The sequence below is a fragment of the Chelmon rostratus genome, chromosome 23 (genome assembly GCF_017976325.1).
Source record: "Chelmon rostratus isolate fCheRos1 chromosome 23, fCheRos1.pri, whole genome shotgun sequence".
Classification (NCBI taxonomy): Eukaryota; Metazoa; Chordata; class Actinopteri; order Chaetodontiformes; family Chaetodontidae; genus Chelmon; species Chelmon rostratus.
The window spans coordinates 14,951,108-14,972,532 of NC_055680.1; the positions used below are offsets into that span (position 1 = coordinate 14,951,108).

A 21,425-nucleotide genomic window follows, 5' to 3' on the forward strand; every position below is an offset into this window, starting at 1 on the left:
GATAAAAATTCAAGGCCTTGAAATGTCAAACAGTCGATCTTCTGATTTTTAATTGCAGCGCCGGAGGGGATGTGTTTTCTTAATTCAGCCTCTTTTCTAGTGAGATCTCAGCCCATATTTTAACCCGTCCGATGTGCGTTCCAGCAGCTTAATATTTTACTGAGAAATTCTGAAATTTTACTGCGATATGCGTGTTGTACACTCCTGGAAAATGTACTGATTCGCATTCATGTAACTCTCACATTCACGCTTAAACTCTGCCCTGAAGACGCAGTCGTCGACCGTTGGCCGCATGGCGGCTTCAGGCGGGGGTTAGATGCTTTGCTCAACGGCACATTGGCACTGACTGAAGGAGCAGAGTGTGTTACGAAAGCGCCTCTCACAGATGCGGTTTTCCCACCAAACTGGGGTCTTAAATCAGTAAATTTAATGACAAGACTGTAAAAGAACAACAACAAACAACCCATTAAAGGGACAATACGAAGCAGTTGTCTCTAAATACTCCGCTCACAGCCCTGTTAAAACAGCCACGACACTGATCTTAAAGGTGCTACATGTAGCATGTTAGCAAAGCTACAGCTATATTTAATTAAAAATGAGAGTATTGAGTGTCTGTTAGCACACAAAGCGGCTAACTGGAAGGATTTCACTCTGCACGCTGCTTTATGTCTTGTAAATGCACTGATATAAGGATAATCTTTACCAAGGACGTGGTCAGGAGCTAGTTTTAGTAAAATTAGCTCTTAAAAACTGACATAAATGCCATTTTTCCCCCAATCTTGGTGCCTACATAGCATGTGTGCAGCTTATTCTTCTGGAAACAGTTGTTACACTTGAGCCTTTTGAAGCTACATGTGTTTTTCAGGTATAAATTATGTAGCTGAATGAATGTGGGCTAACACGTAGCATCAAGGTGTTTAATTGAGTTGGGTTTTTGTATTTTTGTACCAATTTATCTTTCATCCCGGCCACAGAGAGCAAATTGCCGTGCTGCAGCCGCGGCTTGACGATAAATAATTCACCAAAGACAAAACGCCGCTGTCTGTCGGGCCCAGAACGTTTTGAGTGATACGTTTCTTACCAAGGACCATTTCGTCAAAAGCCCTTAAATGCGTCACCCCCGGCGTGACTGAGAGCCTGTTGATGTGATTGTGGAACAAATGTACACAAGCAGTTTCATTATTCAGAGCGCAGTGGGAGTCAGGAGGTGGGAGCTTTTAATCCCTCACTGTGGGAGAGCTGTAGTTGTTGCAGCAACAGACAGAAACCAGATCAGGCTGGTAAACATGTCTCAGATCGCCATGTCACAACAAGCAGGGACATATGGGTAAACACACACACATATATATACACAGGTATATACAAAAATTAGCACTGCAAATAAGTGGTAATTATGTGCTTTGGTTTCACGTTTTCCCACCATTATAGAGAATGTGCAACAGTTCAAAGGTGTTGCTGTGCAAGTGTGCAAGTGCACTCTCGTCCAAATGGCCAAAAGTATGTAGACAGCCTTTTACTACGTAACCCATTTTCTTCTTTCATGCTTCTGCACCGAACCACGTGTGTAAAGAAAGAATTTCAGTTTTCGGCCCTGGAAACTCATGTTTGCCACCATCCTGTGGGATAAACTGGAATGCCGGCTGTTAGCAAGGCGCTATCACCCAACGTCGGCGTTGGACCTCACTCATGCACTTGTTGCTGAAATGTGGTGGAAAAACCTGAAACCAGAAGAGTTCAGTTTTATTTATATTGTGCAAAACAAAAATGTCCACATACTTTTGGCCATTTTTTTTTACCTAAACAAATTAGTGAAAACAACACGCTCTCATTCTGGGGTCAAGTTAGCATTCATAAATATGCAGCGTCGGTGTCTTTCAAAATAAAACTTCAGGTGATGGTTACACTTTGGTTCAGTTTGGGCAACAAAACTACTTGCCGAGGTTTGAGAAAAGATCATGTTTGGATTAAAATTAGTCTGTTAGTTGCATAATTTAAGTACATAATGTACACGTTATCCTCTAAGATAAGATTAGATAAAACTTTATTGATCCCACACTGGAGAACTAGAACAAAAAGACAATACTAAATAAAATCAACTATATAAATTTGTAAAATATATACAAAAAGAGTTTAAATTTGAATTTGACTCTTGAATTTTGAAAAGGTGGAATTAAAATGTGTTCTTTAGCTTCGAAGCTAAATGTTCAACAGGTTTTAAAGCACAGGCTGCTTCTCGCGGGAAAATAAAAGCACGATTCTGCACAAAGTGACAGAAATCCAGGAGTCGTCAGCCACGGCGGGCCTGTTTGCACCAGCCAGCACTCAGCAGGAGGAATGTCAGCCCCCACCTCCAGATAAGATGTGACAGCTGTAAACTGAGAGGAGGGAGGTGAGCTGCTATTTTTACCTTTCATTCAGCCAGACCCAAACCAGAGCGAGGCAGAGAGACCCCCTCTCTCTCTCTCTTTCTGATCTATCCAGAAGGCGCTCACCCTGTTGGGACCTCTCCTCTCTGACCGGCTGGAGAAACTTCTGGAAGTCCGGGCGCAGCATTAAGAGCCGGAGGCCGCCGGGTCGGAGGAAGACATCCGAGCAAGACACGAACAGTGAAGAAGAAATCCCACAAACCAACAGGCCGACATGGCTCTGCTGTGCTACAACAAAGGCTGCGGCCTCAAGTTTGACGCTGACAACAACAAGGACGGTGAGACCCTGCCTGTTTCTTCTTCTGCTGTTTTAATTCAGATGGTCCAGCCTGAGTCTGTCAGCTGCTTTAATCTTTTAACCATCAGGAACATGTAAGCTTTGATTTCCTCCCCCGAGGTTCAGTTTGTGTAACTCCAACAGCCCAAAAATGCATCACCTGTAGCTTAATTTAGGAATGCTTTTCATGATATCCTGAAAATCTGCTTTTTATTCACACAACAAATGATTTTTAACCACCACTAACAGCATTTCAGTCTGAGATCAGCTTTTATTTTGAAAGTATTCTCCTGTGATCAGACTTGTTGGTGTTTTTTGGTTGTAACATGCAAATTAAAGTAAAGTTCGGGTTCAAATTTGGCAAATTCAGGACAAAAAGTGAAGCCAGGGTGTGCAGTGTGAGTAAGTTGGGACCAGTTTGAGGGTTTAACCTTTACTGGACAGGTGGACAGTGGTCTAGATTTACTGGCAAAAGCTGGAAAAGTCAGTTGTCATTTGTGCTCTGCGAGCTGGGCCGGCATGCATCGCAGGCCACGTGTCTCTGGAAATCTTTCTAGCAACCAGCTTCCTTTTATGGGACACCTCTCGACTGTGTGTGGACAGCTGGTGCGCCCTGCTGACTGTGTGTCCATATAAAGACTGACTGTGTCCTCCTTTCTCCTGCAGAAGACGCCTGCCTCTTCCATCCAGGTGTCCCCATCTTTCACGACGCTCTGAAGGTACAAATAACAAATGAGCACGCAAATAAAAGACTTTGAATCAGCGGGATGAAAACAAAAAGTGACGTGTTCGTGGTGTCTTTGTCCAGGGTTGGTCCTGCTGTAAGAAAAGGACAACAGACTTCTCCGAGTTTCTCTCCATCAAGGTAACGACAGGATGTCAAAAAAACAGAAAGGTCCTTTTACTCCATTACATTTATCTGAGAACTTTAGTTACTTTGTGGATTGAGATGATGAACACAGAACGTTATCTACAAACAGGTTATTCTGGACTAAGATTAGATTACTCTCTGCATACTGAGTACTTTCACTTTCAGTACTTTGATGCTGTTTTTTACTTTAGGTAAAATTATGAATGTACTTGTAGCTGTCGTTTGGGCAAAACAAAACCACGTGAAGGTGTCGTTCTGGGTCATTTTTTCAATGTTTTCATGGTTTGTACAAACCAAACAGCTGATTGATTAATGCAGAAAATAATCAGCAGATTAATCCTAAAGGAAAAACTGCAGTCTTGTACAAAATAGTTGAAAAAGAGCTCCACCTGCACCAACCACAACAGTAAAATCCTGCTTTTAAATGAATGCATGAGTCACAATAATCTAATGAGATCATGTATAATAGTAGAACAGTCACAGAGTCACATGTTCCTGACTATACTAAGAGTTTCAGTGCAGGACTTAAGTATTTTTTACAGTGTAGTATTAGTACTTTTACTTCAGTAAAGTATCCGAATACTTCCTCCACTGCTGGACTCCGCCCTGCACTGCTGTGAACTGAACACACAGATACTGGAGTGATACTAACTTATCATAAACCAGACTGACCGCTCTGCTCTGAACGCAGGGCTGCACCCGCGGGCGCCACAGCAACGTGAAGCCCCAGGAGCCTTTGCGGCCGGAGGTGTCCTCAGACAAGGGCGTGATTAAACACACCAACGGCCAGGAGATAATCTACCAGGGACCCAAATCTGCTGAGAAACTGCGGCAAGAGAGACCCAGGTGCGCGTTTGTAATTCACAGGCGAGATTCCTCTTTTTTCCAATTTGCATAAGATAACTGGAATTTGTCCTTTTGCATCCACCTCCCTGTTAGTCACATGCGTGCAGCCGCCTCCGTATGTGCCTCCACTCTCAGAGGTGAGGCGGAGGCCGCCTGCAGCCTTCCTGGAATAAATAATTGAGTGGAGAACACGAAGTATCAGTCTGCTCGCCGCTCCTGACGCCTCTGTGTGCATCTGAGCATGTGTGTTCATTTCCCAGCATCCCTTTCTGTGTTAACATGCGTGTGTGTGCAGTTCAGACGAGCCTAAGACCAGGCTGCCCCACAAAGTGTCTGCGTCGCTGGCTCGGGAGCTGGAGAAGCTGGACATCAGCAACAAAGCCGAGAAAGAGGATAAAGGTCAGTGTATGTGTGGAGGTGTTTTTTCCTTTTTTTTTCACAGTTCCTGAACACACCTCTGACTGACAAAAACACTTTAAATTAAGGCCAATATTCATCATTTACCAGTTGTTTATTAGCTCTTCAGTAGTCATTATAAAGCACTTATTAATATTAAATATCTATCAACTATCAATAAGCAGTAATCAGGAGGTTATTGAGGGAAAACTCTTAGTTAAAGGACTAGTAGTCGTAGAATAAGGCGTCGAACAGCAAACCTTTAGATGAGGAAATACTGCAAACAAGTTGATTTGTGTTAAAAACTGGTCGAATTATTCATCCTGAACGCTCACATTTCTGAATGTTTTACAAGAAAATGAAACTTTAAAGAGAATTATCTTCAAAATGACAGTTCAGTTACAATTTAATACATTGAATCATCAAATTCAGAGTGAGCGTATATTTACAAAAATCAATGTGCGGTCTTTGTGCTGTTTTCATTTGATTATGTGTCAGAAAGATGATCAGATCGTCACATTCTGTCACGTGTGAAACGATCAGGGAGGGAGGGAATGTTTCAACATCACAAATCAGCTGGTTTTTTACTTTAAAAAAATAAGCAACGCTGACGAGAAAGAGAAGAAAGTGCTGCAGCCAGAACTGGAGCTTTGTATTAGAAAATGCTTGAGACAAGTTTAATTGTTTTAATTAGGAGTGAATGTGTGTTTGATACATAATTCAACATTTTATCAAGACTTTTTTTTATGTGGAATTAGATCCAAAAACACTGTTTTCGTAAAACTGTCACCTCTTTCCCTCCCGCAGAGAGTCAGGCAGTCATGCACGGGACCCGATGCAAGAACGCAGGATGTAAAACAGTGAGTGGTTCTTCATTTGAGTGTGTTTGAGTGTGTGTGTTTCTTCGTTTGTTGGGAACTTCATCCACACAGAAGCTGAAGCTGTTTCACTCCTGTTTGGAAAGCTTTGTAGCAGCTCCATCTAGTGGCCAACGCAGGCAATGACACATTCGAGCCATGAAAATAAACCTGTTCAGGCTGACTTCAGCTCAGTTGCTCCATTTTCAGATACTTAACTTCTACATTTCAGAGTGAAATACTGTAATATTACTGTTAATTTGCAGCCACTTTTAAAACTTAGACAAATTTTACACACAAAACATGTGATCTTCTCGCGTTGTTGTAGATTTAACCCAATGATGCATAAAGTTGTTGAAATTAGCTCCACCTCAACTTTCTTCCTAATGTTTCCTTTTAATACTTTAAAAAACTTACATCGTAGTAAGATCTGAGTATTTATTCCACCACTTGGCGTCATGTATGTAACTCGAGTATAACAGTTTTTAACACTGTTTTCCAGATCATAGAGGAAGGTATGAATTGAAAAGATTATGAGTTTAAAATAAATGAATTCCTAAAATAAGTAATTCTCTGCAACAGTAAATATTCACGACGAAATAAGCAACAACAAAGCTTAAGTTAGGAAAATGTGAAAGTAAAAATAATGAAAACTGCTGCTGGAGGAGAAACTGTAATCTCTTCCACATTATTGATCTTCACTGTGTTTGTGTGTTTAGATCTATCAAGGCCCAGAGACAGACATGGAGGTCTGCATCCACCACCCTGGAGGTCCCGTCTTCCACGAGGGGTGAGACACAGAGACACCACCTCATGTTTCCGGATGTTACAAAGACATTAGGCAGAATCCACTGGAACAAAATCATAATTACGATCTTTATTTGCATAACTCTCTTTCCAAACCATAATTAGACCGTTTCTGCAAAGGAGAAATGTAAACAAAACAAAAACTGAAGGCCATGTTAGCAGAACCAGAAACATGAAAGCTAAAGCATAAAAAAGGAAGATCAGACAGTTAATTAAAGTTCAGTAATTAAAAACAAATCTGCAACATTACAGACTTCAGAAGTAAATATAACTGCAGCTGCTCTTTGAATCACAAGTTTATGAGCGTCTCTCTGGTGAAACGGCTGCTTGTTGTCCATTTCCTGAACTGCTAGAAACTGTTTTTCCAACTGCTGTCAATTTGTTTTTTGTGTAGGTATAAATACTGGAGCTGCTGCTGCATAAAGACAATAGATTTCAACGCTTTCCTCGACCAGAAGGGCTGCACCACAGGAAAACACCGCTGGGTCCCAAAGCAGGTACAGACTCCGCCTCGGGGGGGTGGGGGGGGGTGCTGCGTGAGCAGCAGGTAGAACAAAAAGAGCCTAGATCAACGTTAGCAGGAAGCATGGGCAGACAAATCAGCTTTAAAATGCAGAAACGCTAACAAAACATTTAAAAACGCTCCTTTTTTGTATGGAGATTGGTGTGTACGGCTTATGTTTTTTGATCTGAAAACGGCAAAACAGTTAGTCTTCACAGTTAGGTCCACCAATTTAATACAGTTTAATGCAGCAGTAGTATTAATCCGACTGTCATGAAGGTTAGCATGTTCAGTTTTTATTTCAGCTAAATTAATCAGTTTGGAAGAGGTAGTTAGAGCTGCTGCTGAGCTGTATTGTGGTAAAATGAGACGGGTTTCTGATACTTTCACTTTCATTTACAGAAACAATAAGACTAAATACAGTAAATAAAACCTTTCTTTACAGTTTTGATTCTTCATCTAAATGAGGTTTTCCTTTCTAAAAACGATCGTGATCAAAAACATGAGCCTCGTCCACAGATCACGTGCTGATAACAATGCTCAGGTGTCCAGTCGGCTTCGTGGCCCCTGACCTTTGTGTGTGTTTGCAGGACAAGAAGAAGGTGGCGTGTCGACATGACTGGCACCAGACAGGAAATAACGTCGTCGTGACGATTTACGCCAAGAACACAAACCCAGAACTGTCCCACATAGAGGCCAACGGGACAGTGGTGAGTGACACACACACACACACACACTCTATATTAAAAAGTTAATAATCATTCAATGTTTATAAAGACAGTCTGTGAATGTGACCTGAAAACACTTCCTGTAGCTTGTCAGGAAAATATACATTAATACATTTTAGGATTTGGTACCACTTTCTAATGAGGCACCCTTTAATTATAATGTATTATACTACAATAATATATTTCCAGGTGCTAACTAATGGCTTTAATAAGTAATTCACTGATACTTTATAAAGAAATTAAAGTCATTATTATTTGACCTTCAACTGTGTGGTCGTATTTTAAGTTGCTGTAAGTGCTGTAGCTTGAGACCTCACAGAGTTATATTAACGTGTTAGCTTCAGCGAACTGGAGCTAACCTTTTATCATCAATGCTTAATAAATCCTTCAGTAGCAGATGTTTGTCTTTTAAGCTAACACTGCCACTTTCTAATAAAGCACCAATTTTAAAGAGCATATAGCTGTAAATAATGGCTAAAGAGTTTAATAAGATATGCTAGCTTTAGCCAACTGGAGCTAACTTTTTGTTTAGCTAGCTTTAGCTTGTTTTAGCTAACCTTGTTAACAAATGCATTCTGAAAAGTTGTCATTTTGCACATACATAAATACTGTTTATCAAAACGCAGCAGCACTTTCAGTTAGCATTGTGTAATGAATCAGTCCACCTTAACTAAAAACAACTTTGGATCGCCAGACTATGAACAATCCCACTGGCTCGTGTTTATCCTTTCTATTTCAAAATATTTCCATGATAAATGTTGGTGGTCTTTTTGAAAGCTTTTCACTGCAGTTTTCATCGTAATGATAGATTTTAGGTCAAATGCTTTGCTAACCTTTCCCTCGAGCTCAGGGGTCAAAGTTGAAAGGGTGTTCCTGATGAGCTGTAGAGCTGATTGTGGGGTATAAACTAGCCAAAAATGTTTGTTCGAACAAATCATTCAAGCATCACTAACAGATTTATTAACCAAATTATAAATCCATTAGTTCCAGCTGTGCATTATCTGTAAATGATACAATTGTAAATAATAAGTTCTAATGACTTACACATAGCTTTTTAATACCTGTAGCTTTTTATTAGTGGCTAGCTGGCTAAATCGAAAGATGGCGCTATCCTAAAAAACAAGCATGTATTATTAAAAGATTTTTTATGCATTTATTATTCTAAAAAGTTAGCTTGAGTTACCAGGTAAGCTAATCAGATACTCTTAGAGGTCACGATCTCTGTCAAGAAGGACTTAAAATACAACCACAGTACTAGCATGCATATAACTTAGTTAAAAGGTCAATAATGCACACATTTATGCATTAAACATGATATACATTAACCTCACTCTTCTTCCTCATCCTCTTTTTGTCCTCTTTAGCTCTCATGCCAAATCCAGTTCGAGGACAATAAGATTTTCAAGAGGGACTTCCACCTCTGGGGCGTGAGTACCTGCTAAATACACCTGCTAGTGGGGTGAGATTAGCTCACCTGCTGCTAATTTAATCATACGTTTTCAAGAACTGGGCTCTCCTTACCTCCAGGTGATGGATGTCAAGCAGAGCTCGGTCAACATGGTCCCATCCAAAGTGGAGATCACCCTCCGCAAGGCCGACCAGGTGGCCTGGGGCAAACTGGAGGACCCCAACTACAAACCTGAGCCGGAACCAACAGAAGAGTCCGCGGAAAACAATGACTTGTATCAACCCAACTGGGACATCGACGACGACGACATCAGCGACTCGGACGAGGACTGGGCCTACGACACGCCGAAGAAGGACGCGGGCGAGCAGAAGAAGAAAAGCGAAGAGCCGCAAGATTTGAAGAGGAAGGACGTGGAGGAGGAGATGAGGAGGGCGATGGATGAGAGGAAGAAGGCGGAGGAGGAGAGGACGAAGCTGGAGGAGCAGAGACGGCAGGAGGATGAGGGACTATACGAAGACATGCCAGAGCTCGAGTAGGTGAAGCCGTTACTACCAAGTTACCGACGCCTTTAATCAACAAACACACTGGACATACACTTATTTTGTATCTAAATGTAATGCTTGAAATGGTGAGGTGGGTGTATTCAGACACATCTGTATGAAACAACACGAAAAATAAAGCCTTCTCAGTGTCTGTTTCTATAACCACATTCCTGTCTTTTCTTTTCGTCTTTGTCTCGGACGAGCAGCTAACGGCTGGATCAGCGGTATAAAGAGTCGTTATCCATCACACGTCCCCCGTGATTAGCGGAAAAGATCGAGATTAATGATTAATTTAAAAGCCTAATGAGCCATTTGAGTATCCGCTGGTGTTAGAGGCTGAAACAAAACAGTTCACCTTTAGCTTATGAGTCACGCTGACATTGTATTTCCACGCACTGTTTTCCATTAACATACTGAGCCTGTTGTTCATCAGCAATCACAACCTACATTGGATTACTCACAGACCAGCTTTACTACAAGCAAAGAAGGACTAATAGAAGATGCAGTCTGTGGTGTAATTGCTTGAAACAAGCATGTTCAGTTCTATTGGACTACCGCAGAACACCTCAGTATGCTTCAAATGAGCTGCTTGTCGGATCATTTAAGGCTGATTTATACTCGAAGAGTCTCGCAGTGTAAGTTTTGATTTAGTTGACAATGGTGGGATGTAAGAACACACAAGCCAAAAACTCAACAATACAAATTGATTTTCTGAATGTTTTCACCCTGGAACCAGTTTTCAGTGACCTAAAACTGCGTTTGCGTGCGAACAAAAGGTCAAAATGCATATTAAAAGCTGTTACACTGTAAACACTGTTACCTTTAGACGTGGTTGGGCGACCTAGTTCGTTTGTAGCATACTGAGACCTTTACTTTTCTCTCCCCCTGCAACATCAACAACAGGTAAGTGCAGCAGGTTAATGGCGAAGTGGGAACAACAAAAGTTCAATTTCAGCACATAATACCTTCGATTTACCGTGTGTTCCACCTGTATATCTATCTAAGTTACAGGTGTGTCGAGAGCGTACCTTTAAGAGCTAAATGTGTGCTACAACAGTATGAGCCGTCATCAACACATTGCAACAAAGGACACAAGCCTCACACTTCAATAATTCATTTAATCTCCAAAGGGTTGCGCTGTCTTTGTTACACACTGCACATGATAACACAATAAAACACCTCGCAACGTACAAGGTCGTGCAACATCTAGTCTGGCTTCCAGCACTGCGCACACAGTCTTAATATATAGGCTGTTCAGATCGGGGGTGCGTTCACAAATGTCGTCTATGGAATACTGTTGCACAAACATGGTGGGTGTTCCCTGTGGGTTCATTTCAGTTTCTCAGCTGTCGTTTTTCTTCTCAGCTCCATCTTTGACTCATTGTGAGAGTTTTAGTCAAAAAGTTTGAACAAAAAAAGATAAATTATGACACTTTAAAAAAACAAAACGGTGATATCCTCGATTAAAATAAAGTTAGTTAGGCAACTTTTTTTTTTTTAAATCCACAAATGTTGCATTCATTTTCAGCACAAATGCTAATTAAAGCACAAGGTAGTCTTTCTCGGTAGATGTTGCATTTCCATGTTATACCTCAAAAAGTTCACCAAAATATTGGCTAAACGTCGGCTGAATATGACATCAATTTTTCGTGTAAACAATTCATTAGTAGTCTGTAATAACACTGGAGTATTCCACCAACTTTGGCTTACTTTAATAGCGGTTAGCTTTTTAGAATATATTTCAATACCAATCGTAACGTTGGAAAGACATTTCAACGACTGCGGCAGTGGAATGACGAGCACATGTAATAACACCTGCGTTAAATCTCAAGCTGCTGTGGGAGTAGCTGTACAACCACCGATGTAATAAACATTTGTGTATACAACTTTATATATTTATCATTCTTTTTACGTTTGGTTAGATATATTACATTTTATCAACACACGCTTGTCTGTATACATTTATCATAAATAAAAGATTTTTGTCATCAAATCAATTTTAAAAAAACACTCGAAATCTTTAACACACACACACGCACACATGCACACGAATGTCTTTTTTCCCCATTAAGTTTGCTTCTTCGTAAAGTGCAAGGCAAGATACAGTAAACTTTGAAATGTACGACATACGACAACTTCCGCATCCGAAGCTCACGCACTCACACACACCTTGTATGTCTCGTAGCCCACTGAAATCGGTACGAACTTGGCACAACACCACTAAAGCCTCTAAGGTGTAGAGCGTATAGCTGGCACACTATGGATACAGTAGCACAATCCTACCAGAGCTGAACATCGACAACGCCTCACAGTAACGCAGCCCTATCGAGGTCTGAGTTATAAATGCATAAATAACTGAGAAAATCAAGAACCGACCCTTTACGTGAGCGGGGAAAAAGCACGGAAATGATCCTTTACGAGTTTACAGCCTGGTTTGAGGATATAAGTCAAAGCTTGAGGAAAAAAAACAAACCAAACCAAAAAGACGTTCTTTGTCTTTCTTGATCAAACCTGAGTCAAAGTGTATGGATGCTAATTTTCTGGTCCCTTATTTTTTTGTCGCGTATCATGAACAGAAATACTTGTCTGTGGTTCTTCATAGTACCTTCAAACTGCAGTTAACTCCACCCACGGGACAGTTAGCTAATATTTGACTCAGGTTTAATCCTGACTAGCAATCGTTACTTCTTTATTACACCCTGGTATTTAAAACTTTAAAAGTAATACACACATTTTTGCCGTCTTATAGTGCGATAAGATGAGAACTATGTAAAATTCATCTCTGTCCACTCAGTATTGAGTCAGCTTCATGACGTGATTAGCCTAGCTTACGATAAGCAGGGGAAACAGCTAGCCTCCTTCCATCAAAGCTCCAACAATTAAAAAGCTGTCTTATCTACCGTATGTGTACATCTAACACTGTTAGCAAAAGAAAATGCTGTTGAACAAGCAGTTGGCTTACGTACGTAGAGCTTTTCCTAAAGTTCGTCATAGGACAGCTGCTAGCTTCAAACACTTCCGTAATACACTGAAAAAACACACTGGACTCTGGGATTTCTTGATAACTTGCTAGCTAACAAGACAAGCATATGTTTAAATAACACATTTTGTAAGTTGCTGTAAGGATATTTTACTTTCTACGGAAAGAGTTTCACAATTCTTTCTTTTTTTTCTGCTAAGCTAAGTTAAGCTAAGCACATCTGGGAGCTCTTCTCTTTGTTTACCGAGCGCACAGAGATGAAGAAGATATTATTATTCTTGTCTATCACAGCAAATAAGCAAAATTTTCCCAAAATGTTTGAAAACTCCTTTCAAGAACATTACTGTAAACCTTGGGTAGAAGTTGCCTCTTTAGCACGTAAACGTCAAGATTTTAGCCATTTCCGAACAGCAGCACAAGTATCCAAAACCCAAAATCATTCAGCAGACACACGAAATCATGTGTGTTATCACCTGCTTGGAGAATCTTGTAGATAGACAGGCTGTAAATCAATACACAGTAAAGTATCTGACAGACATTTAAGTGTGTTTTTGCTAAATAAGTGTTCTCTGGCAGTAAAACCTGCACCATCAGGCGCAGCAAGCAGGTTCAAAGAAAGAGCATTTGCAAAATGCCGCTGGTCCGAACGAACACGCTAAAACTCGCCGTTTTTCGAGGCAACTTCCGCCCTCACTGTGAGGCGAAGGAAGGCTAAGTATGCATGCAGGGACACAGAGAACAGCATTAATTGGCTTCGATTATATGCACAGTGGCCAAGGAGTTTGTCAAAGGGGGAAGCAGCAAAGCCGAGACAGCTTCACAGATTACCATTGGGAAAATAAGATATGCAAAAAATAGATATATTCGTAATAATAATAATAATAATAGCTTTTAACCACGGACAAGGCAAACTCAAATATCCACTGACTCTTGTTCTTATATTACATATACAATCAGGAGTATGGCAAAGTAGGAGTAACACGCTGTTTTGTTAACGTGTCCTTGATGCTTCCTCCTTCTGTAAACACCTTCACCAAACGCTGCCAAACACGATCACGGAGTCATTTTATCTGGTACTGTACCTCAAAATGCTTCCAAGTAGCATGAGTCACATTTTATTTCATCGGATAATAACCGAGCGCCGTACCGCACTTTAAATCCCAGAATCGGATCTTCTCAAAAGGCTGAATCCCAGATGAAATGACTCATCGTACAGCACGTTATTCCTGCAGCGCGGCTGCACAGCCTCGGATCACACAAGTCAGACAACAGCCTATTAAGAACCACTTTAGAACCACAATAGTAGAACCTTTGTGAAATCTTATATAATTTATCATTTAACGTTATCATTATTCACAGGTTAATACAAGTCCACACGAGTACATTCCTCAGTACATTTTTTGCAACATTTAAGATATTCTCCAGTTCAGTAGACGATAAGGTTGAGATGTTTCAGTTTGTTCATTTTGTTGATTTGTTGCCGTTTGAGTTCTCATGGCAGTAGCAACAAGAAATAAATACTCTTCGAAAGTCTCGAGAAAACTCAAAGGCTATTCATAAGTTCAGAAATAAATCGATAAAGTTAGAGAGAAAAGATTTAAAAGACCGTAACGACTTATGCTAGATATAAAATGAGATGGCTGCACTCGACATGCAAGGAGAGCACCACATAAACACAATTCTCTGTCAAAAAAAAAAAAAAAAGTTAGCGAGCACGCTTTGATTCCACGCCTCCCTTGTCCTCCGTGTGATTCGCTGCCGGCTGCAGCAGCTTCGCACTCGAGCGGGTAAACAGAACCAAAAGCTGAACGCCGGTGTTGAAGCAGCGCGATGCAAAGCCGGGCCCCTTAACGTTAACAATCAAAAAAAAAAAAAAAACAGGAAACAAAACTCCCCCCTGAAGAATGGAGGTTGAACAGGGAGGAAACAGCAGAAAAGTTGGGAAGATGTTTTTTTCTTTTCTTCCTCACACCTCTGTCAGGCCACTAGGTATCACAATTAGAGGGGAGGAGGACAGGAGGGGGGGCTCCTCACCCCTGGATGTATCGGGGGGGCAGTAAGAAAGCACCTCATGGACTTCAGTTTCCCGAGGAATCTGCCTCACCAGGCCCACCTTTGATATCCCAAGTTCCTTCAGGAGAGAGAGAGAAAACAAATAAATTATTACCAAGACGCTAAAAAGAAAAGACGACACAGATGCTGCAGGTGATTCAGTGATTTAACTCTCCAAGAACGACTCCCCCGAAATGAACGGATTAACACCTGAACTGGTCAGTCATGGTTCCAGAGTATGGTGTCAAACACAAAGATCAGCCTCTATGAACTGACCGGATCGGGCCAAGTCCAGATCCTGCAAATCAGTTTGGGGCGTCCTTGAGGAGGACTGTTTTTGTCCTGATCTCTCACCTGATAGAGAGCTGTTGGACTTCTGCTTGTGAAGCTTCTCTCTCTCCTTCTTCACCTTGGGTATGATCTTCAGCTTCATGCTGCTGCCGCTGCTCTTGCTGCTGCCCCTCACCGAGTCCTGCAGGAGGAAGGCCAGAACGGGCCGCTTCTAGTTACAACTGCGTACATGCAAACACGCAACCACAGACCGAAACCCCCCTACTCCTCCTCCTCACCTCCTCTGAGCACTGCATGAGAGGACAGATCCAGTGGATGTCGTCCAGCTTGTGGAGCTCGGCGCTGAGGCTGTTCAGAGTCGATCGAAGCTCGTCTTCCTCCGGAGAGTCCGACTGCGGAGGAAGAGGAGACGGTGGGTCAGCTTTCTCGCCTGGGTGTTTTATTTGATCGTGTGGACGCACGAAACTGTACAACGACGCCCCTGAAAGCATCCGTCTGTAAACCTGAAAATGCTCGACGCTAACATCTGCTGTCGTTTGTCCAGCAGCTGAAGATGATGTACATTTTGACACCCTGCGAATATTATGCAGATTCACGGGTGTGTAAACAGTAAACATCTGCTAACCTGTAATTCTGTCAACATATTGCAAATTCTTTCAAACTAAAAGTCATTTACATATTATGCTAATACGTTCCGCTTGCTGCTTTATTTCTGTGTCTCATCATCGTCAGTTGATGGAAGCAAAATCCCGACCTGAAGTTCATCATTTCAGTGTTTGGTTCAGGCCAATTAGTCAAATCTGAAAAAGGTTTTGGAAGAAAAGCAAAGCAGGAACAGCAGATGAGAAGGGATGAATTTGGATAAACATTTAATTATCCTTGTATGCATGTCATGCTTTGCACTGGTGTTGTCATTATACCTGCCCTCCTGCACAAAAGGCTGCCACAAATAAAGGTAATTTTCCTTGCAGGGTAAATAAAGCTATAGCAAACAAAAACCGTCCAGACAATGAACAGACAGCAGAAAGTGAAACGCGAGACGTCGAGGCTTGAATGGCTTCGGCAGAGACAGAACAGGTGAACAACAAAGAGCGAGACGGAGAGAAGACGTGGATGAAAACGCAGAGTCGTACCAGTAGTTTTCCATCGAGCAGCATCCTGGTCTCGGCCTGGAGAACTTTACTGCTGTTGACGATTTCCACCGCTGTGCTGCGGCTGAGACACTGAAAATACAAATGAGAAGACTTGATTTTTCATCAAAGAGGCCGAAGACGGTGCAACACATGGGCTAACTTATGCTTTATTTATTGCAGTCAGTGTGCAACAGTAAATTTTACTCCCGTTTCTCAGCGTTTAGTCTTTGCACTTTGACACTGTTTCAGTTTAGGCATCAAAACCACTTGGTTAGGTTTGGGAAAAGATCCTGGTGTGGGTTAAAATAGACCCTTTCACAACATTAGCCACGTGTCGGAAAGGCTAACTTCTCCCATGTGCATATTTTTCTGGTTGCAGTTGCATTGATGGTCCAGGAGCTACAAAATTATGATGTTTTAGGAACAACACCAACACAGTGATATCAGATCCTGCACCAAAGATTAGTGTGTGCAACTCAGTGTCTGACAAAATGCGAAATGTGGTCACAATCTCCTTCTGTTGAGGTATGACAATAAAAAAGGGCCAGAAAAGTGTTTCTGCAGAACTTTGTGGTGTCACAGTGAAGCTGACTTTTGACCTTTTGGATACAAAATGTTATCACGTCATTGTGCAACAATATGAGACATTTGTGTTAAATTTTGTAATCATTAGCGCCTGAATTCTTGAGCTGTGGTCACCAAAATCTAGTCAGTTCATCCTTCACTCCAAGTGAACTTTTGTGCCAAATTTGAGTTCCTGAGATATTTAGTTCACCAGAATGGACATACATATGTATGTACAAACATACAAACCAGTGGCGTGCACGGGGGGGACGGCCCCCTCTCGTGGCCCAGTTTTTGAAAAACTCGCACTAAAGTGCCTTCCTGGACTCCAAAACACGTGCTAAAGTGCCCACTGGGAGCCAAAACACGCGCTAAAGTGCCCCGTGGTAGCCAAAATGCGCTCTAAAGTGCCCCCTGGGAGCCAAAACGCATGCTAAAGTGCCCTCTTCAGTGGCGAGGATGCGCTATATGTGCCCTTTTTTTTCCTTTTCGCCCCTGCCCTTCAAAAAGTCTGTGCACGCCACTGATACAAACAAGCCATAAACAACACGCCTCCGGTGGTTAAAGTAAACGCTGTATAAAGAGTCAAAGTGTTCAATTAGAGGAATATAAGATCTTATGAAATGAAGAATTACATGACTAAATACAGAACATTCACTGTATGTAACCATGAAACTGTCAAATTATCCGATAAATGCTTAAAATTCATTTACTAAATTTTATCTGCGTCTTTTCACAAGTGGAAAGTTATTTCAGGTTAGCAGGCTGCAGGATGAGCAGCCTACAAACTGACACGCCACTCGAGCGCATCGCTGAGAGTCTGTAGGCTTTTTACTCTCCATTTCGCCGATCAAATCAGCCATATGTCCATCCATCTGTCTCCCAGGCCTCCCTCTCTTACCTCGGGGCTGGACAGTTTGGCCTCCGTGAGCACCAGGGCGGTGGCGTTGACGGCGTGAGCCAACTCTTGCTCCACCAGCTTGTGGGTCTTGGCCGCGTCGCGGATCCTGGGGAGGACGAGGGAGGAAATCATCGACTTGAAAGAGCTGTAATTATTATTTCAACGAGCCGAAATGGCACAATTATGGCGATTAGTCCAACACGTCGTCTCGGCCTGCCGATGGGATAAAAGCCCGACTTCTTTCTCCCACCTTTGAGTTCAGTTTGTGGATGTTCGGATTCAAAACTCAGGCCATGATCTTGACCAGCGAATAACAGAACTGTACAGCTGAAAAGATTTGATCAATCTGCTTTTCACTTCCTGTTTCAGTCTCCATCTGCGCTCCAAACATCTTTCCTTTCTCATCCAAACTCAATCAACACAGTAAGTCTTGTTCTGCTCTCAAATTGTTCACATCAAATCTCCTCCCATCTATTTTCTACCACAATGAATCACATGTATGACCAGTTCTCAGCCTCTGAGACAATTTCACAAATGTAATTAAAATATTTATCATCCTGACAGGAGAATTTAGTTTTAGAAACATGAATGAGAAGATCAGAATGAACCAGACAAACTGAGACGTCCTCCGAGGCACACAAACGGTTCATAAGTACGAAAAAAAGACGAATAAAATGGCTCATCAGCGCAAGAGAGAGCAAACCTAGCAAATAAGCGAGCTTATTGCAGTGGGATAAAAAAATCCCAAAATGTAGAGCAAAATTCCCCCCAGAGCCCTTTATCTTTTGAACACAAACACACACACAGGTGTGGATAATGAAAGAGGAAGGTAGCTGACAGGGTTGCTTCTCAACCAGACCTTTACATATTTGAAACATCGTGGCCGTCCCCATCTTTGCTTTTGAGAGCCAGAAAAAGAAGCGCATTGCTACGCCCCTATTCTGATTGGATTCACTCTAAATGAGACCATAATTTACTAAATGAACATCAGGTTATGTTGGAGGAGACCTGAAAACAGTGATTAAGACCATAAACTCGTTGCCAAACTGTTTACTGAGGTAATAAATCAAGCAAGAAGCAGAACCAGTGGAGTCGCCCCCTGCTGGTCATTCGAAAGGATGCGGGTTTCAGGCACTGAAGCATTGGAATTCAATTAGAACGACGTTTAGTGTGCATTATATGATATTTCGATATATTTCAGAGCTCAGCCTCCTTCCTGTCACAGAAAACCTGAAGCTCTTCTTACTTGCTGATGAGCGTGTCGGCCACGATGCCCAGCTGCTGAACCTGAGCGCACTCCTCCTCGGTCAGGTACTCCATGGACTGCTGGGAGTTAAGGCGGGGCCTGCTGGCGCGGTAGCTGTCAATCTTCCTCTTGTCCTCCCATGACTTCAGCGTGCTCTCGAACGCCTGGTTGTGCAGAGAAAACAGTGTGTTTGAGCACACGTGCACTGAATGCTCAGGCTGAATGACACATGGACAGGTAGAAGAGGTTTCAGCTCACACAGGTGCATTTTACTTCATGAAAAAACAATCTTTCTATGTGTAAATCTGAGGCAACTGAGGAAAAAATAAGAAAGCAGTTGTTTTATTGCATCCAGGCATGAATTTTATTCACCAACCCGTCAATAATCGTGCCTCAACCAGGCATCCAGCAGCGTCAACGCTCACCTGAAACATTACTGTCACCATTTGACTGAACAGAAGCGACATTTAGGAGGATAAAACCAGCGAGCCGGCATTATTCTCTCTCCGCGGTACGTGAGGAGGGGAAACCATGGAAACAAACTGCCCAAATGTGCTTGGCTCAAGAGAGCTCTCAAAGGTTTGAGCAGTGTGACGAGAGAACAAACACAGCGGGCTTGAATTTGATTTAAGAAATCCCGAAATAGAAAGAGTCAACAGCACGGTCAGAAGCCGGAGAGAGCTGGCTGTGGATTCTCAGCTGCAGTATTTGTGAAAGGAGTATTTCATTTCCGCGACTGTTGTTTCTCACATGTGTTTTATAGCAATTTTATACAGTACAAATATAATTTTTCATGAATATTATGCAGCAGATAATTCATATTAGAGGTGGACATTACTCTGTCTCTGGTGAGCATCTGTGCTCGGTTCTTGTGGACGATCTTGACGATGCCGGGCGGCTGGATCCAGGCCTCTCCGTCCACCTGCACAGGGACCCCCTCCTCCCCCAGGATGGTGATCTTCACCTGTCGGCACTGAGACGCAACAGAGCAGAAAACAGCAGCTGTCAGATGAGGCTTCTTGTTCTTTTCTCCTTCCATGCATGGAGTGCTTTTTTTTTTTTTAACAGCGTCTCTCCGCTCGACCTCCTCTGTCCTCTGCTGTTGCACATCGAGCATTTCGTATCATCCTCTAAAACCTGCAGCTTTAAAAGTTACACGAATAGCACCAGTGTATTGAAAAGGAGTATTCACACTCTCTGTGTTGAAATGCCAGATGGGCCACAGACAGTCTTCTACGCTGGTGGAAAATAAAGTTGTATGTACTTCAACCGAAAAATACCACATTAGTCAGAAAAAAAACCCAGTGAAATACTTTGTCCTTGTGACTGAAAAGGAAAGGAGTGTTTTAGTTTCCTTCGGGTTTAGAAAAATAAACTGAACGCCAGTACATGCTTGGTGTACAGCTGCTAACTCCTGCACAACTTACTCAAGGTTGTTCAGCAATCCAAGAATTTAAGTGCTTTAATTCAGTGTTAATTGTTAAGTTATATCACTTCAGATAACAACTTCAGCTGAATATCTAACAAAACGGAGGCCAGGCCTACACGTATACGGATATTTTCCAAATTGGACATTTTTCTCCTCTGTTTAAAAAAAATCTGTCCACACAACCGTCGTTTTAGAAATTATCTCCGTGCAAGAAAATAAAAACAATTCCAAAACACTCCAACGATCACGCCGGGCCAGTAGGTGGCGATAAAGTCGACATCAACAATACGTAAAATACCAGAGAAGAACACTCTGAGCATGCATGTTTCTCTTTGGTGGTAGTAACTTGTAAGCACAAACAACTGTAGCTAATTATTCATTTATTTTTAGCTATTTATCGCCTTTCTGGCATATGGCCTAGCAGTGCTAACCAAACGTAAACTAACCGTTGGTCCGCCATTGTTGTAGTTTCAGACATGCAGCCAAAAATTATTCTTTTGAAAAATATCTGTATAACATGTGGTCAAGGCCCAAAAGTCTAGATGCAAAATTTAGCTTTTTTGCTAAATTCTAACATCCTAGCATCTTAGTTTAGCATGCTAGCATGCTAAACTAAGATGCTTATTATTTGCTAATAAGCACTAAACAAAAAGCACGCCTGGGGCTGCTGGGAGAGAGTATTTGTTATTAAAATTTAAGACTGTAACTGTAATTAGCCAGAGATGTGGCGACCATATGCAGAGAGGCGCCTTGTGTTTTACCTGTGCAATGCGGTGGTGCTGCAGGTTGATGACTCTGGACATGGCCATCTGCATGCTGCCAAACACCGCCACCACCTCCAACTTCTTATCATCGAACGACGGCGCGCCAAAGTTCTGAACAAAGGAGACGAGAGCAAACGACACGCTTCAGCTTTCGAATGCGTCAGTTCAAAACAACTGAGACTGCTGTTCCATGGAGCCGCGCAGCTTTTACATCAAAGAGGAGGGATTTCTCGGAGGTGTGGGTGTACACTGTGCAACACTCACATTATCCTCCTTGGTGCCTCCCCAGAAGTTGATACCGCCTGCATAGCTGGGGATGTTGAGCACAGCCAAGCCCTGCAGACTCGGCAGAGACATGGGAACACCGTCACACTGCAGAGAGAGAGAAGAGAGAGGAAGTTAAAA

The 21,425-nt window shown here is 42.1% G+C and overlaps 2 protein-coding genes across 4 annotated transcripts in view; one reads left to right on the forward strand and one right to left on the reverse strand.

Annotated features, from left to right (window-relative positions):
* The first annotated feature begins 2,049 nt into the window (after nucleotides 1-2,049).
* On the forward strand, nucleotides 2,050-9,806 carry zgc:92429 (uncharacterized protein LOC445063 homolog). Its single transcript, XM_041965270.1, has 11 exons — nucleotides 2,050-2,704; nucleotides 3,370-3,422; nucleotides 3,512-3,568; nucleotides 4,266-4,420; nucleotides 4,716-4,819; nucleotides 5,624-5,676; nucleotides 6,393-6,463; nucleotides 6,875-6,977; nucleotides 7,573-7,692; nucleotides 9,075-9,137; nucleotides 9,238-9,806. Exons 1-11 carry the CDS (start codon nucleotides 2,641-2,643, stop codon nucleotides 9,652-9,654), a joined length of 1,260 nt encoding a protein of 419 aa, XP_041821204.1. The 5' UTR covers nucleotides 2,050-2,640; the 3' UTR covers nucleotides 9,655-9,806.
* A 4,718-nt stretch (nucleotides 9,807-14,524) lies between these two features.
* si:dkey-172j4.3 (diacylglycerol kinase eta) overlaps nucleotides 14,525-21,425 on the reverse strand; it is a 71,199-nt gene continuing 64,298 nt past the window's right edge. For all 3 annotated transcript variants that reach the window (XM_041964753.1, XM_041964752.1, XM_041964754.1), the window contains 9 exons: nucleotides 21,285-21,392; nucleotides 21,018-21,131; nucleotides 19,666-19,800; nucleotides 18,828-18,991; nucleotides 17,582-17,687; nucleotides 16,117-16,206; nucleotides 15,262-15,375; nucleotides 15,047-15,164; nucleotides 14,525-14,771 (listed from right to left, as the gene is read on the reverse strand). In XM_041964753.1, the coding sequence (XP_041820687.1) occupies nucleotides 14,719-14,771; nucleotides 15,047-15,164; nucleotides 15,262-15,375; nucleotides 16,117-16,206; nucleotides 17,582-17,687; nucleotides 18,828-18,991; nucleotides 19,666-19,800; nucleotides 21,018-21,131; nucleotides 21,285-21,392 (1,002 nt within the window). In that variant the 3' untranslated portion in view covers nucleotides 14,525-14,718. The remainder of the gene's footprint in view (nucleotides 14,772-15,046; nucleotides 15,165-15,261; nucleotides 15,376-16,116; nucleotides 16,207-17,581; nucleotides 17,688-18,827; nucleotides 18,992-19,665; nucleotides 19,801-21,017; nucleotides 21,132-21,284; nucleotides 21,393-21,425) is intronic.